Source organism: Dama dama, chromosome 5 (genome assembly GCF_033118175.1).
Source record: "Dama dama isolate Ldn47 chromosome 5, ASM3311817v1, whole genome shotgun sequence".
Taxonomy (NCBI): Eukaryota; Metazoa; Chordata; class Mammalia; order Artiodactyla; family Cervidae; genus Dama; species Dama dama.
Window position 1 is genome coordinate 102,661,429 of NC_083685.1, and position 19,806 is coordinate 102,681,234.

Genomic DNA, 19,806 nt, shown 5'->3' on the forward strand with positions numbered 1-19,806 from the left:
GGACACAACTGAAGCAACTTAGAATGAAAGCAGGTGGCTGAGGCTTTGGGTCCCTGGTGACAGTTGGGGCTGGGGAAGGGGGTAGTGAGCAAGGAAGAGGGAAGATTTCCTGATTATCTGAGCTTCAGTCGAGGCTCAGTGACACTGGATCCCGGTAAATCCCAGGCCCTTGTTTACTGCCCCTCCAGCTCTCATTCGGTTTCATCACTGATAAGGTGCGGGTTTTGCACACATGCCTGTCACTCCAGAAGGGTGGGGATTCCAAGAAGCTTCTAGGAGTAACTGACTCAGACAGAGCTGAAGAGAGCCACAGGGGCAGGACAGGCAAACGGGCGCACCCACGTCCCACAGAGTAATTTACAATCTTTTCTACCACCTCTGTGGACACACAGAGTGAGGCTGCAGGGCTGGGGTTCCTGCTGCTGGCTTTCCATCTCCAGGGACGTGGGGCTGGCCCTTGGTTGGGATTCCTGGGCTGTGTCCCCTCTCCCTCCCATGGCCCCCACCAAAGCCCAGGGGTCCAAACCCCTACCTCAAGGGGCCCATTATTTTATCTCTGTCCTGAAAAGGGAGACTAAGGGGACTGTGAGGCATTTGTGCCTCCCACACAAGGCCCTCAGGCCCAATGGACCAGAAGGATTTGTAATCACACGCGCTGTCAGTCAAGTCCTCGGCTCCACCGAGCCCCTGACCTTAGGCCCCGCCCTGGCCTCCGTTTCCAATTGGAGGATCCCTGGGCCACCCCCAAACATCTGGCTGGCACACACCAGCTCCAGGAACTGCCAGATCGTCTGTCCTTACAGCCCACCTTCCCTACCCCCACCCCTCCCGACCCCTGAATGGCAAGGACCACAGGCTCAGCAGAAGGTAAACGTCAACTGTTTAAACATCAACTGTGGAATCTGCAAACAGAAAAAAAACCATATCGTGCACGGGAGCCAGAGAATTTGCTCAAAAACAGCTACTCAACGTGTCAGAGGCAGAGGGGTCCTTAGTTACAGAGCAGCACAGAAGGGCTAACAAAAGATACACTCTGGTGTTTCACACACCAACCAGAGTGGGGAGATGAAACAGCTCCCCTGCCAGACAGAACTTTCCAGATGCTGTGGAGATAAAGAGGCGGCAGCTACAGGCTGTGGACTCCCAGGGCTGAGTCCAGCACATCCAGAGGAACCTGAGCTCCCCCAGGCCCTCCAATCAGAAGGCGGCTGAGGTTGCACTCGGAAGAATCCACATTCCACTCCAAGCCCCGCCTGCTGGGCCGACTCCAGGCCGCTGGAAGGCTGCTTGCGGGCCCTCGGAGCACCGGGAAGTCTCCCAGCTTCATTAACAAAGCCAGTCCAGTCCCGCCAAGCATCCACTGGGCTCTACAGGCCCACAGCTTCATGTCCACGCCCAAGGCGGGGAGCCTGCACATGGGTGCCTTGTGACATCAAGAAGTCTCTCCCCCACTTTTTGTCGTTACTTCAGGGCCTCCCAGGATTTTAGCAAGAGTCCTCCACGAGTTAAGCACGAGTTCATCTCCAGGGCCCCCACCTCCATGCAGTCAGGCATCTGGGCCTGGAGACAAATTTAAGCAACAGCCGCTTCGATACCTCAGGGTCACCCTCCTTCCCCCAGTGACAGAGGCTTCATCACTGGTCCAGCTACTTGTCCATCAGCTGCCTCCCCAGGAGAACCCCTTCCAGGCAGCCCCCTCTGTCCTCAAACCAACATGGTCAAGTCCTTGAAGTGGCTGGACCTATGAACCCAGTTTGGCCTTGAACAGACTCCTCCCTTTCAAAGCACTTAGGAGTTTTTCTTTCTTAAAACAGCCCCAGAAGGCAATGCGTCTGGATGCAGCCACAGACACAAGCCATTCTCATCACAGCGTAAGGTGCTGGAGTGCTTAGCGCCTGCTTGTATAACAGACTGAGAATTAAATTAACCTAAGCAATGTTATCTATAAAACAACCATTAATTTAGAGAGTATATGTTTGTAAAAACTGTGAAACACCTAGAAATTTAAAAAGCAACAGCCACCAAAAACAAAACAGAACACTATGTAACAACTCTGCCTTCAAAGGAATGGAAAGAAATCAGCCCAAACCCCTGCAAACACTGACACAATGAAAATCTATAATCCATCACTTCCCAAGTATACTCTAGCTGTAAACTCCCATAAAGGGATAGAGAAAAGAAAATTTTTTGTTGGGAATTTATCATCTGCCTCCATGTCTGTAAATGTTCCGTGGACCCAAAAGACAGTCATTCGGATTCACTGTAAATCACATTATTTTTGTAAGAATTCATTCTGGCCAAGAGCTTCGGACCCAGGAATGGATCTGGAGCTCCTAACTTGTGCAACTCTCTACACAGCTCACGGCAGCCAGAGTGCAGCCAAGTGTTTCTGCAGGGCTCCTGGGTGGAGAGGGCACATTCACAGCGCAGCTTCCATCTTTTCCAACAACTAACTCATTGCATCTTCTGTGTCTCTGTGACAAGCTGGGTGGGTATTAACCGTTTCACTTACACAAGCACAGACACTTGGGTGAGGCAAAGAAGAGAGACGCAATCAGCGAAGCCACACTCAGTGGAGGAGCCCCAAACCTGAGACTGGGTGGTCTGTCTGTCACACTGGGTCCCCTCTGTGACTAAACACATAGTGTGTCTGCCTGCAGACTGAGGACAGCATCGTTTGCTCTGAGGCCAGCTGGGAATAGCCCGAGCATGGGTGGACCAATTCCAGCTGTCTGACAAAGCACAGCTGGGGTCCAGCCGGAGCTGTCTCCCCGCCAGCTCTGCTCCACAAGCCTCAGAGAAGTTCAGGGGACAGAAATTCCCCATCTCTCAGCAGCAGGCACTTGGACCCCCATGGCCGCTTTGTAAGCACCCCCCAAGGAAGAAACCTCCCAATACAGGTTCAGGAACCAAGTAGGACAGCAAGGTGGGATCTCTTGGAACCCACTGGGCAGGGACTCAAGCTTAATTCCCTGGCTGCAAGTCCATCCTTTCACACTCTACTTCAAGAGGCAGGGTTTGAGTTGCTGCAAATCACATTTCTACTTCCCTCTTGGTTAAGCTCTGCCTATTGGGAGAGCCAGAGGGAGCGTCAAGGCTGGAGGAGGAAGAAGGGACTTGCTCCAGGTTTGGTTCCTGCTGGCTTCCTGTCCTCAGCAATACTCATTCACTTGGGTGGTGTCAACTCCTTCCAGAAACATCTGAGTCCCTCTTGGGTTTCCCCAACACTCTTGGAACCAAGCTTGGGGGGTCCATGAGCCAAGAGGCAGGGGTGCCACCCCACAGGGCTGTCCTCTGAGCTCAGGACACCAGCGTCTGCTGAGAAGCATTCGTTAGCCCACCTCAGGAATCAGAGATCAGCCCACCTGCCCGTCACCAAGCGTCTAACTTAATATATTTGCATCTTCCCTGGGTGCATGCCCCAGGCTGCTTCCTGCAGATGCCTCTCCATCCACACCCTCTGAACCCTTTTCCTATCTTTTCAGTGGCCTGCTTAGGGCCACTGCTTAGGGCTTTCTATTAATAGAAAGAATCTCTGGTGTGGTTTCTGTCTGCTGCCTGGACCAGAACTGATTCACCCCCAGCTAGGTCCTAAGCGTCTACACCAGGAACTGGAGCCTGGCATTCCCAGGCCCACTTAACTGCACTGCCAGAGGGGGTGCACCCGCCCACCCATGGCCCCCATCCCTTGGGGCTGATCTCAGCCAACCTCTGCACCAGCAGGGGAGAGTTTCAATGCAAGGGCCGCCACACAATGTGTGGCAAACGGCGCTTAATTGCCATACAAGCTCGCGGGTCAGCTGCGGGGACTCTGGCTAGAGGCAAAACATTTCCGATGGCCGCCCGGCCGTGTAAGGGAGCGTCCTCACGGTGGGTGCCCGGGCAAAGATGATCTTGTTGTAGCTGGCGGTGGGACTCGCCCTGGAGTCCGAGTGCAGGTGGAGGGTCTCTGGGACCCTCGGGGGCCCCGTGGCCGACATGGAGAGGGGGCCCCACACAGACAGCATGGTCTCGGACCTCAGGTCCTTGAAGGTGGCGGTGCCCGAGGACTTGGAGGACTTTCTCCTCTTCAGCTGGATGAGGCTGGCTGGCTTGCTCTGCTTGCCCACCCGCCGACTCTCCTCCACTGTCTGCAAGCACTCCAGCTCTCTGGCCTTGCTCTTCTCAATGAGCCTCTTCACCACCGGGGAGGTGTAAGTGACATAGGCCGGCCACGGGTCGTGTTTCTCAAGCAGATTCACCGGCAGCCCGATGTTCTCAGTGAGTTCTACTGGCAAAGAGAAACACAGGCGATTTAGAGGCACTCGCAGCAATGGTTCCATTCTTTAGGGGTCAGAGGAGTCAGAGTTTGGATTTCTCCCCATCAGGCATGATAGCCCTTCCACACCCTGTATTCAGTGGGAATAAAATGGTGGGCTTGAACTCAAGTCTAACGGGCTCACACATCCATAAGCTTCTCACTCTAGCTGCTGGCCAGAAGTTTTGGCTGTCTGAGGTGGGGGGAACTTTACTAGAAAATCTATTAAGTTGGGAGACAGAATGACACTCCACGGAGTATATTAATTAAGGAAAACAATGGTCAAGAGCGGGACCTTGAAGTCCAGCAGGCTTGGTTTCAAATCTTTGCATACATCAAATTGTTTAACCTATAAACCTGTGACATTTCACCAGTAAAAACGGTTACCATAAGGCTATAGGAAGAATGAAATAAAGTAATATAAGTCAAGGACCTGTAACAGTGTAGCTCAAGGGTTGAAAGCATGGGCTTTGCACTTGGACTATCTGAGTTCAAATTCATTCTCCACCCCCTCTTCTTATCTGTGAATCTCGAGCAAGTCTCTGACCCTCCTTAACTTCAGCTGCTTTGCCTGTAAAGCAGTGACTAGAAAAAGAACAACCCCAAAGAATTTTCTTGTGGATTAAAAGAAGCAATGTATGTAAAGATTTTATTTAGCACAGTACCTGGCATAGAGTAATCAGTACAGCAACTGTGAACATCTTAGCTGAGTCTCACTGTCTTTTCCATTTAATCCTTGTTATGCCTGATAATGGGTGTCATCTCCCTTTGAGAGAGGACAAGCCCAAGGCCGTCCATCCTGCACAACTCACACACGGTGGGTTTGAACTCAAGTCTCACAGGCTCACACATACATAAGCTTTTCACTTTAGCTGCTGGCTGGAAGTTTTGGGTGTCTGGGGTGGGGGGAGCTTTACTGGAAAATCCACCCATTAGTTTGTCAAGCAGCCCATCCCTCTGTGAATACCAAGTCCTTCCAAGCAGACCTTCTTTCTTTCCTTTGCAGCTTCACTTGGTCCAGAAGAAAGGCCTCCAAATTTCCCTCCCACAGCTTCTCCTGCCCTGTTTCCTCAGGTGGTGCCTACTTGCCCTAATTTTATAGTCCTTTGGTCATTTTGATATGAGTTGGAGAGGCAGGGGACTTAAAAGTTTCATCTTGCCTTCTCCAGCCTGAATTCAGTGAAAAGCACTATAACTCAAGAGAAGAGGCAGATTCTAAAGTGATTCCCAGGCTCCCTTGTGGGGAAATGAGAGCTCCTCAGAGACAGGGCCATGAGGAAGAGCATCATGGAAGGTTCCAGGTCCCAGCAAGGGTGTCACTGTGCCTGGGGGAGACAGGATGCGTGACGTCACCTCGCTCTAGAAGAAGAGTATCCAAGCTTCCAGGCACAGACGTGACCATCCGTCCTGGCCTCCCCAAAGCAGACGTAAAACTCCAGGGTCCTGTGGGTTAGGGCATCCACTGTACAGGACAGAGGTGAAACTACCCAGAGAACTGCCCCTTCTGTCTCTCCAAGCCACCAGATCCGCGCACCAGTGTGACAAGAGCCGCCACCTCGGTGTCTCCCCCGCCCCCACCACCCCCCAACCTTGGCCAGCCCCACCCGCTGCGAAGACCTGAGCCTTACCTTCTTCCATCTTCATCTTTCTTGCATCGAGCCTCTCTATGTTTACCGAATTCTTCACAGTGAAGGCCTGGATACCTTTGGAGAAAAACATCTGTAAGCCTGGACTCTCACAGAGAGTCCTGGAAGAAAGCGATGAGCAGCCTCCCTGGGAGCCTGAGCTCAAGGGCCTCTGTCAGCTCAGAGACAAGGAGGAGCCTCCAGGAGCCGGAGAGATGGGCTGAGCCCAGGGCATGCTGGGAAGGCAGGCCAGCTCCAGGCCTCCACCTTCTGACTGCCGGCTTTTAAGGACCCAGTGCGGGGCTGGCTTGGGGACTGTGTCGAAGCTGGAGTAGGGAAAAGGTGAAGAAAGAAACATCCCCACTTCAAAACCATGTCTTCTTCTCCACCAGAGCCCAAGTGAGCACGTTACTGCCGTTGGGTGGAATACCTCTCCCGGGCAGCACACTCCTCAACCTACTATCAAGGGAAGGGGCAGCGGAGATGGGCAGCAGCCTGGAGTCAACCTCAGGCCCGCAGGCAGAGGCTGCAATAAGGCCACCTTCCTGCCCGACATGACCATGTGCATGTGGGAATCCGATGGTAACTGCAGTCTAGGGACTCTCGAACCTGAGGGTTCATCCGCCTGGAGAGTTGTTAAAACATCCCTGGGCCCAGGTCCAGAGCCACAGTTCAAATCTTCAGCAATAAAGATTGGTGAGGTTTTATTATTAACCACTTAGCGACCTTTTCAGCTCCTTTCTACTTCCAAGCTCCAGAAATGCACATCGGAGAACGGATGACATTATAGATTCATTCCTTGAGCATTGGAAAGGCCCAGGGAGCATGCCCACTGCCTCCTGTCAACACCCAGGGACTAAGAATTTGAGTGGCTCTGAACAAGCTTGAGGGTGAGTCTGGAGCTGTGTCCAGGAGACCCTGCTATGAGAACCATGGGTCCAGGGCGGTGCCACTCCGTGGGAACCTTGTGGGGTAGGGCTGGGAAAACATAGCAGCAGGGCCCTGCACCAGGGATGAAGGGTCTGCCGGCTGCTCTGGGGACCTGAGAATGTGCATGTCTAAATCACGCCCAGGTGCCGCTGCCAGTGTGAGGACCTACTCTTAGTAGCCCTGTTAGAGGCTGAATGACTATTCTAAATCTTTCTTTCAGCTGCAACATACACAAGGCTTGGCTTGTGCAGGTAGGAAACGCCCCTCAGGTGAGCAATTCCAAGACTCTCTGCCCTTTTCCCTCCCCACTGAGGAGCCACTGGGGAAGGCAGGGAAGGGAGCTCTCAACAGGGCCACCATCAATCCCACTGTAGTTATAAAGTAAATCATTTCCAAGGTCAGAGCTTTATTATAACATGCCTCACAGCCAAAAAAAAAAAAAAAAAAATCAAAAAATAAAACAGAAGCAATATTGTAGCAAATTCAATAAAGACTTTTTAAAAATTCCACATCAAAATAAAAATCTTTAAAAAAAATTTTTTTAATAAAGGGCTATGGAACATTCCCACGACCACCTAATACTGGAATCAGGAGGATTAAAGAACCAGTGTCTTAAAGTGGGGACTAAGAATGGTGCTTTCATGCAGAACTAATTCACACTCTGTCCATGGCCACCATCCGCATTCTTATCTCAGGAAACCCTCCTGCAAAAGGATTTTGTGGGTTCCAGGCAAGACTGATGAATCAGTGGGTACAAATCCACCCCGAAAACTCAGATTGTTTGCCCCACAGACACTGTGAAAATAGTGCTGTATGCACACCCCTTATGGGCAGGACAGTGTCTTAATCCAGTGTTTCCCAAGCTGTGCCCCACAGAATGCAAAAGAAAAAGTGAAAAAAGTGAAAGTGTTAGTCGCTCAGTCATGTCCGACTCTTTGCAACCCCAAGGACTGTAGCCTGCTAGGCTCCTGTGTCCATGGGATTTCCCAGGCAAGAATAGGGTTTCTCCAGGCAAGAATACTGGAGTGGTTGCCATGCCCTCCTACAGAGGATCTTCCTGACCCAGGGATTGAACCCACATCTCTATGTCTCCTTCGTTGGCAGGTGGTTTCTTTACCACTAGCGCCACCTGGGAAGGGCCAAGCCAAATGGAGGGACCAGTGCTCCCTGGAAAGTAAGCCCGCTTCTTTCCTTCTGCTTGGCCTGCCCCCTGCTCTGCTTCAGCCTGCAGGCATCTTGTCTTGCTTGCATCTCACCTCCCTCTTCTCCCTGAGCCATCCAAGGAGTTCCTCTGACTCCCCTCGGCACCCCCACCCCCACCCCACCCCCCACGGATGGAGAACCATATTTTCCCCAGCAGGAAGCTGGTGCAGAGTTTCTTTTCACCTCTGCACTTACCCTTCTCAACCTCCGGTCTCCTCCCTGGCCTGTCCGTTTCCTTGTCTGCCTTCTGGTTACTCTGCATTTATTTTGGGCTGAAGAGGAAGCATCCACTTAGGGCAGAAGTGTCCTGGGAGTCTTATCTCTAAGACCTAAACCAGCCTGGTGCCATGTGGTGTTCCCATGCTGACCTTCATCCTGAGCGGACCCTCGTCTTATAGGCTGAGAACACTCTCTGACGTCCCACACTTCAGACCTAGGGAAGCACTGTGCCCCCTGACAGACTTACCATGAGCCCACCACCCACTTACCAAGAATTCCTCCACCTCTTCACACTGCCCCATCGCTACACTCAACACTATGGAGCTGATAGGCTCCGGGGGGCACCCAGGAGATCCTGATATGATACTGAGAAGCCCTGAGAATTTCAGAGCTAAGACAGAGGGGACAGGGGTGGGGAGGGGCAAGCTGGCCTCCCCTCCCCCCTCCCTATGCGACAACTTGATGGCCACCTTCTCAACCTCAAACATACGTCCACTCCAAGAGAGGAGAAACAAGCCCATTACTGAGCTCTGCTAAAAAGCCTACTTGCACGCGATGGGCAGCTTTGGTAGCTGTCAGCTGGTCCTGATAGAGACCATGCCCCTTTCCAGGGCAGCGGATGAGGGGGGTGGGCACCACTCTGGGGCGGGAGGCAGGAGCCTCATTGAAGTGCCCATCTTCTGACACAGGCCTGGCATCACTGACTCATCACAGTGGCAGGAGGGAGAAGGGGGACATGCTGCTTCTTGAAGATGCTTCTGTACAACTATGTTCTCTAATGATTACACACAGACTCTGAGGGACACAGAAGTAGAAGCAGAGTTGAAGTGCCCACTGCCATGTACATCAGTTCCTGCATGGGTGCAGGTGTTCACCAAATCCATACTGAGCCCCAAACCCAGCACTTCTAAGAGTTGTGGGTCCCACCCTCCCCAAAAGCCCACAATGGAGAACCCCATGTTCATCTCTTGCTTTTGGGGGGTGAGAGAGAAGGGGTCTACCCTTCACAGTGCCAAGGGTTCACAAAGCACGTTTGTCTCCCATGCCCATAACAGATCAAACATAACCAGCCCATGTCATCCGAGTCATCAGAAATAAAAGAAGGGAAGTTTCTGCAGAGATCAGAAGCAGTCCCCTCAGTCACTCTGCAGATGGGGGGTCCACTGTCACCACGCACCAGGCCTGGAGCTTCAGTTCAAGGAGCACCTGGCCCATTGAGGAGCCAAACCACAAGCTTCCTAACTCAACCCAGGTCAGGGTGGGAAAGCATGAAACAGGTTCGAGAAGAGAAGATGGTTGTGCTGAGTCCTGATGGACTGGCAGGTGATGGGCAGTGGGTCCTGAGGAGTTCAGGTCCCAAGTGAAGTGTGTCTCCTCAGGCCCCCCTTCCTCTCTGGGTGCAGCTCACACAGGCTGCAGGGTTCCTGCCTATGAACCATGATGCTGAGTTGGCACAATAAATGCTTGACAGATGCGCTGCAGGAAGCAGAACTGAGCCTTGGGTAAAACTACAAATCTAAATTTCATATTTATCTGAGGACTGTTCAATGATAAATAGTAAAATTCCCAATTTAAATGTAATGTGAAATTAACACACAGAAATCCCTTGCATTCCTATACACTAACAATGAGAAAACAGAAAGAGAAATTAAGGAAACAATACCGTTCAGCATTGCAACAAAAAGAATAAAATACTTAGGAGTATATCTACCTAAAGAAACAAAAGACCTATACATAGAAAACTATAAAACACTGATGAAAGAAATCAAAGAGGACACAAATAGATGGAGAAATATACCATGTTCATGGATTGAAAGAATCAATATTGTGAAAATGAGTATACTACCCAAAAGGAATCTATAGATTCAATGCAATCCCTATCAAGCTACCAACAGTATTCTTCACAGAACTAGAACAAATAATTTCACAATTTGTATGGAAATACAAAAAACCTAGAATAGCCAAAGCAATCTTGAGAAAGAAGAATGGAACTGGAGGAATCAACCTGCCTGACTTCAGGCTCTACTACAAAGCCACAGGCATCAAGACAGTATGGTACTGGCACAAAGACAGAAATATAGATCAATGGAACAGAATGGGAAGCCCAGAGATAAATCCACGTACCTACAGACAACTTATCTTCGGCAAAGGAGGCAAGAATATACAATGGAAAAAAGACAACCTCTTTAACAAGTGGTGCTGGGAAAACTGGTCAACCACTTGTAAAAGAATGAAACTAGAACACTTTCTAACACCATACACAAAAATAAACTCAAAATGGATTAAAGATCTAAATGTAAGACCAGAAACTATAAAACTCCTAGAGGAGAACATAGGCAAAACACTCTCTGACATAAATCACAGCAAGATCCTCTATGACCCACCTCCCAGAATATTGGAAATAAAAGCAAAAATAAACAAATGGGACCTAATGACACTTAAAAGCTTTTGCACAACAAAGGAAACTATAAGAAAGGTGAAAAGACAACCTTCAGAATGGGAGAAAATAATAGCAAATGAAGAAACAGACAAAGGATTAATCTCAAAAATATACAAGCAACTCCTGCAGCTCAATTCCAGAAAAATAAATGACCCAATCAAAAAATGGGCCAAAGATCTAAACAGACATTTCTCCAAAGAAGACATACAGATGGCTAACAAACACAAGAAAAGATGCTCAACATCTCTCATTATCAGAGAAATGCAAATCAAAACCTCAGTGAGGTACCATTACACGCCAGTCAGAATGGCTGCTATCCAAAAGTCTACAAGCAATAAATGCTGGAGAGGGTGTGGAGAAAAGGGAACCCTCTTACACTGTTGGTGGGAATGCAAACTAGTACAGCCACTATGGAGAACAGTGTGGAGATTCCTTAAAAACTGGAAATAGAACTACTATATGACCCAGCAATCCCACTCCTGGGCATACACACCGAGGAAACCAGATCTGAAAGAGACACGTGTACCCCAGTGTTCATTGCAGCACTGTTTATAATAGCCAGGACATGGAAGCAACCTAGATGCCCATCAGCAGACAAATGGATAAGAAAGCTGTGGTACATATACACTATGGAATATTACTCAGCCATTAAAAAGAATTCATTTGAGTCAGTTCTAATGAGATGGATGAAACTGGAGCCCATTATACAGAGTGAAGTAAGCCAGAAAGATAAAGACCAATACAGTATACCAATGCATATATGTGGAATTTAAAAAGATGGTAATGATAACCCTATATGCAAAACAGAAAAAGAGACACAGATGTATAGAACAGACCTTTAGTCTCTGTGGGAGAAGGCAAGGGTGGGATGTTCTGAGAGAATAGCATTGAAACAATTATACTATCAAGGATGAAACAGATCACCAGCCCAGGTTGGATGCATGAGACAAGTGCTCCGGGCTGGTGCACTGGGAAGACCCAAGGGGATGGGATGGGGAGGGGGGATTGGGAAGGGGAACACATGTAAATCCATGGCTGATTCATGTCAATGTATGGCAAAAACCACTACAATATTGTAAACTAATTAGCCTCCAACTAATAAAAATAAATGGGAAAAAAAATAAAAATTAAAAGAGTAAAATAAATAAATAAATGTAACATGAAGACTCATTCAGCAAACAGCACCCGTGGCCATACTGTCTAGAGATCAAGGTTCAAATTTTTAAATAAAATTTCCAAAATGAGCCAAACAGGCACAATCAAAGGAGCGCTGTTCAACCTTTTCCTTCCGTGGACATTTTCGGTGGCCGGGCACACCGACAGGCAAGATGGCTAGGAAAGATGAAAAGACAGGCAGCAGGAACCAGCCCTGCCTTTTCGTAGTCAGGAAATCAGACATGAAAGGCGTGAAGCAGTGTGTGCCCAGAGTCCTTCTCTCTGCCTGACAGCTGGCTCAGGAGTAAAGGGACCATGAAAACATGTGGCTTCACAGAGTATAATCAATCAGAGAGAGGAAGCCCTGCTCCTCTGGAACAATGGGAGGACAGACAGGCATCTCCAGGGCGGCCGCAATCAGTGGGCCCCACCACCTGATTCTACAGGCCTCAAAGCACCAGGAACCCAGGCCAGGGTTTGCTTTAAAGATGGTGACTTGCTAACAGCTAACATTGATTACCGTTCAAGTCAGCGACCAGGGGACCAGAGAGTGAAAGAGGGAAATCAAATTTCATTTCATCCTTAATGAACACTGTGAATTTTCAACTTGGCATATATTACTTACATTTAAAACATCTTTAAAAAAAAATAATAAATATCAAGCAAATCCTAGAAATAATGCTTTCTTTTTCAAAAGTTAATATTCTAGATAATAATGATGAGCAAAATTTTATTTATGTATCCTTATACAATATTAATTTGGTTTTTTTGCCTGTTTACCTGTATATTTTTCTTAATTGGAAGATTTTTATAAGGCCATGTTTCACCTGATTTTTTTTTAACTTTGCTTTAATCATATTAAAACCCCTATCTTGCTTTTTTTTAAAAAAAGAAAAAAGGTGATTGCATTTGAGACTCCACCTGGAAGCAAAGAGCGAATGTGGCCACCTTCTTCAGGGGTCAGTTATCCCAACATACACATAACCTATGGGCTTCCCTGGTTGCAAAGTGGTAAAGAATCTGCCTGCCAGTGCAGGAGAGAGAGGATTGATCCCTGGATCAGGAAGATCCCTTGGAGAAGGAACTGGAAGCCCACTCCAGTATTCTTGCCTGGGAAATCCCATGGACAGAGGAGCCTGATGGGTTACAGTCCCTAGGGTCTCAAAGAGTTGTATACGACTGAACAACTACACAGCATATACATATACATATACATATACATGCACGCATGCCAAATCGCTTCAGTCATGTTCGACTCTGTGCAACCCCATAGACCATAGTCCACCAGGCTCCTCTGTCCATGGGATTCTCCAGGCAAGAATGCTGGAGTGGGTTGCCATGCCCTTCTCCAGGTGATCTTCCTGACCCAGGAATCGAACTTGCATCTCTTATGTCTCCTGCAAAGCACCAGAGTGAGGGAAGGAGGATATACCACTAATGCCACCTGGGAAGCCCTGCCCAGAAATGAGCCCCCCAAGACACTGGCTTGAAGCCATCAAGTCCAGGATTCAGGCTTCACTGAAACCCTGTCTCACACAGAAAATCATAGGGCCCGAACAGACTGAATGACAACCCTTCTTTTCCTCGGAAGCTCCATTTCCTTTCCCGTCTGGTCCAACATGCACTCCGTCCCCTGCATGCCCACCATACACAGCAATATCACTGCTACTAGATGCGACCCAGGGGTGTCGCCCATCTGCTCTTAGAGGATGGAGTGGCCTTTTCTTCCCTCAGAACGATGATAAATTCAGATGCCCCTTCATCTCTCCTTTCAGGACTGTTTCAATGACTCATCTTTCGGGAGGCTGATCAGCACCCCCAGGGGGCTTATACCTGCCCTGCCCTCTTCTTTCAAGTGTCTTATCTGTGCCTGGTCTACCAGGGCCCTTCATCCCATTGTGCATGACTTGGTATTGGGGTCTCTCTCCCCAGGTTTGCTCACCTCGCTCTGACCGTCTTTGGTTCCTGTTTCTCCAGCACGGAAGCTTCTGAAAGTCTGTGGTGTGGCTCATCTCAAGAGGTTTCTGAAAAACACAGAATGAGGAAGGTAAACTGGTAAAATACACTATCATGTAAGTACCATGGATGCTTTAGGGGAAATGGACAGCTGAATATGCAGGAAAACTGTTGCCTGCAGTTAAAAGAGAGAATAGCAAAGATTGAGTACCCAAAGATCAAGAAAGGGGTCTTTGAAATTGGAGAGAAATACTGAGTTACTCATTTTAAACGAATTTTTCTAGGCACAGATATACAAACAGCCCACAGCGACCCATTACCACATAGGAAATATGTGTGGGTCATGTGCCAGGAAGTTCTGAGATTCTGACAAAAGGAGTTTTTGTTGAGTCAGAAATCCAATTCAACAAGGGTTTTAATGTGTCTCTCCTTGGCACAGTGGAGGGGTGCACGGAGCACTTTTACTCTCCGGGAACAGGCCCTCCACGGTATGTGTTGGGGGGACATCCTCTCCTGACAGAGGCCCGGCCTTGCAGACCCGCCCTTGTGCAGCCCTGCATGAGAACCAGCTCTCTCCTCGGTGCTCCCATGGTGTTTCTGTGATCTGTGTTTGTATTTCAACAGCTCCAGGAGGCAATATACAAGAATGTGCCTAACGGGACAAAGATGCATATGAAGCAGATGTTTGGAGTAAAGTATACAATTAAGGGGATTTCCTAGTAGCTCAGTTGGTAAAGAATCTGCCTGCAATGCAGGAGACTCTGGTTTGACCCCTGGGTCGGGAAGATTCCCTGGAGAAGGGATAGGCTACCCACTCCAGTATCCGTGGGCTTCCTTGGTGGGTCAGACGGTAAAGAATCTGCCTGCAATGTGGGAGACCTGGTTTCGATCCCTGAGTTGGCAAGATCCCCTGGGAGGAGGGCATGGCAACACACTCCAGTACTCTTTCCTGGAGAATCCCCACAGACAGGAGCCTGTCAGACTACAGTCCACGGGGTCACAAAGAGTCAGACACGACTGAGCGACTAAGCACAGCACAGCACATAATTAAGAGCGTGAGCACAGGACAGGCCGGCTGCTGCCCAGCTGTGTGACCTGCAGTGGGATACTTAAACTTCCTGAGGCTCGACGACCTCGTCTGTAAACTAGGGGCAGTAACAGGATTTCTCTGGCCTTGATGGCTCTGTTGTGAGGTGCATTATGTGAAGCAGGTGGGAGCCCAGGTTGGACTGCCCTCACCCTCCTTGGGTGACTGTCATGCAGGACTGTGACATCCAGGAAGAGGCTGGAGCAGAGGAGATGACAGGATGGGCTACGAGAAGGGGGCATACTTATGTTCCCAAGTCTCACCCATCCCCCACATCAACGCCACTCTTCAGGTCCCAGCAGCCCTGCTTATATCATCTGCTTGCAGAAAGGACACCCTCTGGAGATGACCCGAGCCCAGCAAGTCTGAGGCATTCCAGTCGACCTGCAGCCACTCGAGTCCAAATGTACAGATATGCACATGGCCCTGATCCCCAAGATGAAAGGGGGGGGGGCGGTCTATGGGTCTAAGACCTACACACAAACGTGCACATGCACACATGCATACACATGCCCTGTGCAACTCCCCGATGTCCCCAGGCAAGCCTCTGGGCAACCCTCAGCTTCAACACCCCTGGTCCCAGCTGACCCCGTTTCTCTTCTCCTCAGGCCACCCCGCAGCTCCAGCCTGCGATGACTTCATGAGCAAACTGGGCCAAAAAGTCTCGCCAGATTCCTGCTGGAAACAATCTGGAGACTTGGGTATGTGAGCAGCTTAAAGGGGACGTGGGCTGGAGGAGAGTTCTGAGCTCCAGCTCTGCATCTTAAGTCCAGTCTTGAGCAGGTTACTTGGTCCTTCCAAATTTCAGTTTCTCCATGAGAAACACCCTGTCCCACGGATGTTACTCCAATACAGTTGATTCAGGGAGAAGGACGTCATGATCAGTAAGTTCTAACTGTCTGCTTTTGTAGAGAAGATCAGGAAGCCTGAACTAATGGCATGAAGATACCTCTCTGATGTGTGACTGGGGCGCTTGTGGGTAGCAAGATGATGATGTAACATGGTCACCCAAGACAAGAACTAGATGAATTCCAGAGAAAGCAGAGGGTGGAGGTGAGATGAGAGGAGAGAGTGGAGGGCAAGTGTAACCAGTTCAGAATCACCAGCCCCCGGGTCTTCAGAACATTGTGTCTTACTCTCTGGTGACCATAGAACTCATTTATCTCTGCCCCTCACAGCCACGGGCTTATCAGAACCACTGGGGTGCCAGGGCCCACAGGCTGAACAGACTGAACAGAACTGGGCCCAGAAGCCTTGGCAGGCAGCCTCTTAGATGGCTCTCAAAGACCCTCTGCCCACCAGAACTCACATCCTCTGAAACCCACCCCCCCACATCTAATATCTCCTTTCTAACAGATAGAATGTGACAAAGTGATGGGACATTACATTGCGATTAGGTTACAAAGAAACCTTGGCTTCCTTCTTGAACTCACTCTCTGTCTCTGTCTGTCTGTCTCTCTTTGTCTCTGTACATCAGAGGGAAACCCTATTATAAGCCACCCTAGGGGATGGCCAGGGATATTTCTAGCCAGCAAGGGACTGAGGCCCTTAGTTTCACAACCTGTGAGGAGCTTGATTTTGCCAATAACCACGAGAGTGAGCTTGGGCAGGGACCCTCCCCAGTTAGCCTCTCAGGTGGGACCACAGCCCCAGCCAAAACCACAACTGTCCCCCACAGAGAGGCCTGGAGACAGAGGCACAGTTAAGTCCCACTCAGATTCTCAACCCATGGAGACTGGGAGGTACATGTGTGTTTTAAGGAACTAAATTTGGGGGTATTTGTTACACAGCAAGAGGTAACTGATACAAGGCCCATATCAGACTTCCCAAGGAAGGATCCTACTCCTGAACAGAGACATGGACTCTGCCAGCCATGGGGGTAATTCCCCTACATGGTTCCTCCTCCGCTCTGCTCCCATCTCTGGGGAACAATGCAACTCCTGCTACAAGGGAATATGTGCACATAAAGAATTCATGGCTATCAAACACCACAGAAATGAGGCCATTGTCTAACAAAGCCAGTTTCAACAAGGCCATCTCAACACTGTGGACACACTGCTGTGGCTGGAGGGGTCAAGGCAGAGAGGGGACAGGGAAGGGTGGGAAGGGGTGGAGGTGGGGCTCAGAGATGATGCCAGGGTGCTTTCTTCACATTTTCCCTGAGAGGTTCAGAAAGCTGTAGCTTTAGTGGTTTAAGACCAAGTAAAAATGACTTTGGCATCAAAATGGCTTTGTGAAAGCAGCCAGATTATAAAGTCAAGTTCTATCACACAATTATTTTACCCACCCACCCCCTCCACTACATAAATGCTGTTTGGGCTCAGGATCTGGATGGCTGGCCACCCACCTTTCTCCCCTGCTGCGTGTGCATGAGTGCATGTGTGCACTCGTGCACACACGCAAACACACACACACCATGAAAGGGGTTCAGGAGTAGGTTTTCAGGGTCTGAGAGCACAGGATAAGGAAACCGGGGGTTTCAAGGCCACCATCTGCCCCCTGCCTGACGTGGATCTAGGCTGTTCCTATTCAAAAGGCTGAAGGGCAGCTGCCCCCATGGTTGAGGGTTCACCCAGGACCCCACAGAGAGCACATCATCACCGAGAAAAAACCAGGAACCAGGTTAATGTGTTCAAAGGGAAGGAGCTTTTATCTTTGAATCGATCCTACTGGTTTCCCAAAGGTCTCTATACCGTTAATAAAGAGAAGAGGGTCTCCATGGCCCCGTTGTGTGGTCATCCTGTTAAAGGACATCCTGTTAAAGGACAGTAACAGTCACAGATCATCACAGGCACCAACCGGCATGGTTCTGAGACCCAAGCAGCTATGTTGGGGTCTTTCTGGCCCAACAGTCTAGCCCTCATGTCACTAGATTTCTCTGTGAAAATAGGGATGTTATTTTCTTTTTCCTCTCTCTCTCTCCAGCTCTGACCTCCTCCCCGCGCAGCAGCCCAAGACCCAGGATGCACGCCAGCTTCCCAGCACCCCACCAAATGAGTTCCATGTGAGCCCAACTTCTGAGTTTATCACAACCAAGAAAGCACAGCAAGCCCTGACCTTCAGCACTCGGCCCCCTCTCTGCCCAGTTCCAGAAGAGAAAGCTCACTTTGCCCTCTAGGGTGGGAAATGTGAAAGGCAGGGTGCAGAACCAGGGCGATCCCTCCACTACCACCACCAAACAGCCGGCAGTCTTTCCATCCACCCATGGAAATTCTAGACTCACGAGGTACAGGGACAGACCCTGCGTTCCCACCCTTGCCAACTGCCGTAAACCTATTTCTCTCCCGTTGGAGTTACGACGTGGAGCCAGAAATCTGGAAGAATTTAACGCCCAGTCGGTTCAGACAGAGGAAAACATTGTTCGGAGTAAACACTGGGATCCCTCCCTCAGCATCCAGGAATGTGGAGCCAGCGGGGTGGAGATCGGCAGCTTCTCTGCGTGGCTCTCCTGGGCTGTGGCCGGAGAGCCGGCCGGGGCTGCGGTCCAGCCCAGAGCCCGGGCCTCAGTCTTCCCCCTTCCCTCCCTCGATCCCGGCCTCGGCTCCAGAAACCCTGCTTCTGGGCAGGACCCTGCCCACCTGCAGAGGCTGTTCCTCCCTGTCCTTGGGAGGGGCCAGAAGAGGCAAAGGGACCCAGAGGGGCTCCTAGGCTCTGTCTGGGACTTTCCACTTCCTTCAACTGCACTGCCCATGAAAGAGTGGCTTCTCCTGGAGGAAGAAAGGAGGCTCTGTGTATGCAGCAGGGACGCAGCGCCTGCAACTAGGAGCCGCGAGTGCCCGGCATGCTGTGACCGCCAGCATCCACCTGACTTTGATGGAGCCATGGGCCCAGCCCCACCCCGTGTCCTCTGGCCCTGGGGCGGGGAGATAAGGGGCTGGCTTTTCCTGGGGCTATGTGGGGGTCCCAGGAAGGTGTCTTTGGGCCACGGCATCCCTCTGCCTAAAGTGCCCCTGCCAATAGATAGGCCTGACCGGAACTGTTGACAGTTTCTGACAGTCACAGTTCAGGAGCAACCCTGCAAATCAGGAAGGCTTCAAGGAGACAATGCAGACAGAGCCCGAGGATGGTTGCTTTGCCCCAGGACCTCCAGCAGGGTTGCCAGGCAGTTTAGGGGCAGCAACAGAGCTGCACAGCCACCCTGTGGGCCCTGACCCTCACCACGCTCTCTTCCCATCCTCAGCCCCAAAGGATGCACAGAGGGCGTATTTAAGTGGATTTATTGATGCCTCCCACTGGGCTTCCCAGGTGGCACTAGTGGTAAATAGACAGTCTGCCAATTCAGGAGATGTAAGTAACTCAGGTTCGATCCCTGGGTGGGGAAGATCCTTTGGAGGAGGGCATGGCCTACATTCTTTCCTGGGAAATCCCACAGACAGAGGAGCATGGCATACAGTCCATAGCGTCGCCAAGGGTTGGACATGACTGAGCACGCACACATTGATGACTCCCACTGGCACTTCCCTGCTCTCAGGGAGCATATGACCCTGGCCAGAGGTCACCAAGGTGGTCCAGGGACCAGCCTCAGCGTCACCTGGCAGATGTTGGCAATGCTTTTTCTCTGGTCCGCCCTGGCCTGCTGCATCGGAAACTCTGGCATGGGGCCGGGACCTGAGTTCAACAAGCCTGCCAGGTGATGCTCTTGCACAGGAGAGCTGTCCTCTGCCATCTCCCCACTGGATAGCAGAGGAAGGCTGAGAAGTTCGTGTTGGCTTCCAGGAAGTCACAGAAATGGTGTGTGAATGTCACCTGGACTAAGAACTGCTATGCCAAACTCTGGTGTCAGTGGAAATTTTTTACTCCAGTTTCAGAAACACTTTTTCCACCTCAGTGTGGTCACCCCTGATGGGTGGTTTCTAAAACTTTACTTTGAAGCCAAGAGGCAGGCAAGAAAACG

General features: G+C 50.2%; 1 protein-coding gene across 2 annotated transcripts in view; it reads right to left on the reverse strand.

The window, feature by feature from the left end:
- Positions 1–901: 901 nt before the first annotated feature.
- CDRT4 (CMT1A duplicated region transcript 4) overlaps positions 902–19,806 on the reverse strand; it is a 44,862-nt gene continuing 25,957 nt past the window's right edge. For both annotated transcript variants that reach the window (XM_061141087.1, XM_061141088.1), the window contains exons 2-4: positions 13,812–13,893; positions 5,926–6,000; positions 902–4,270 (exon numbers count right to left, since the gene is read on the reverse strand). In XM_061141087.1, the coding sequence (XP_060997070.1) occupies positions 3,816–4,270; positions 5,926–6,000; positions 13,812–13,881 (600 nt within the window). In that variant the 5' untranslated portion in view covers positions 13,882–13,893 and the 3' untranslated portion in view covers positions 902–3,815. The remainder of the gene's footprint in view (positions 4,271–5,925; positions 6,001–13,811; positions 13,894–19,806) is intronic.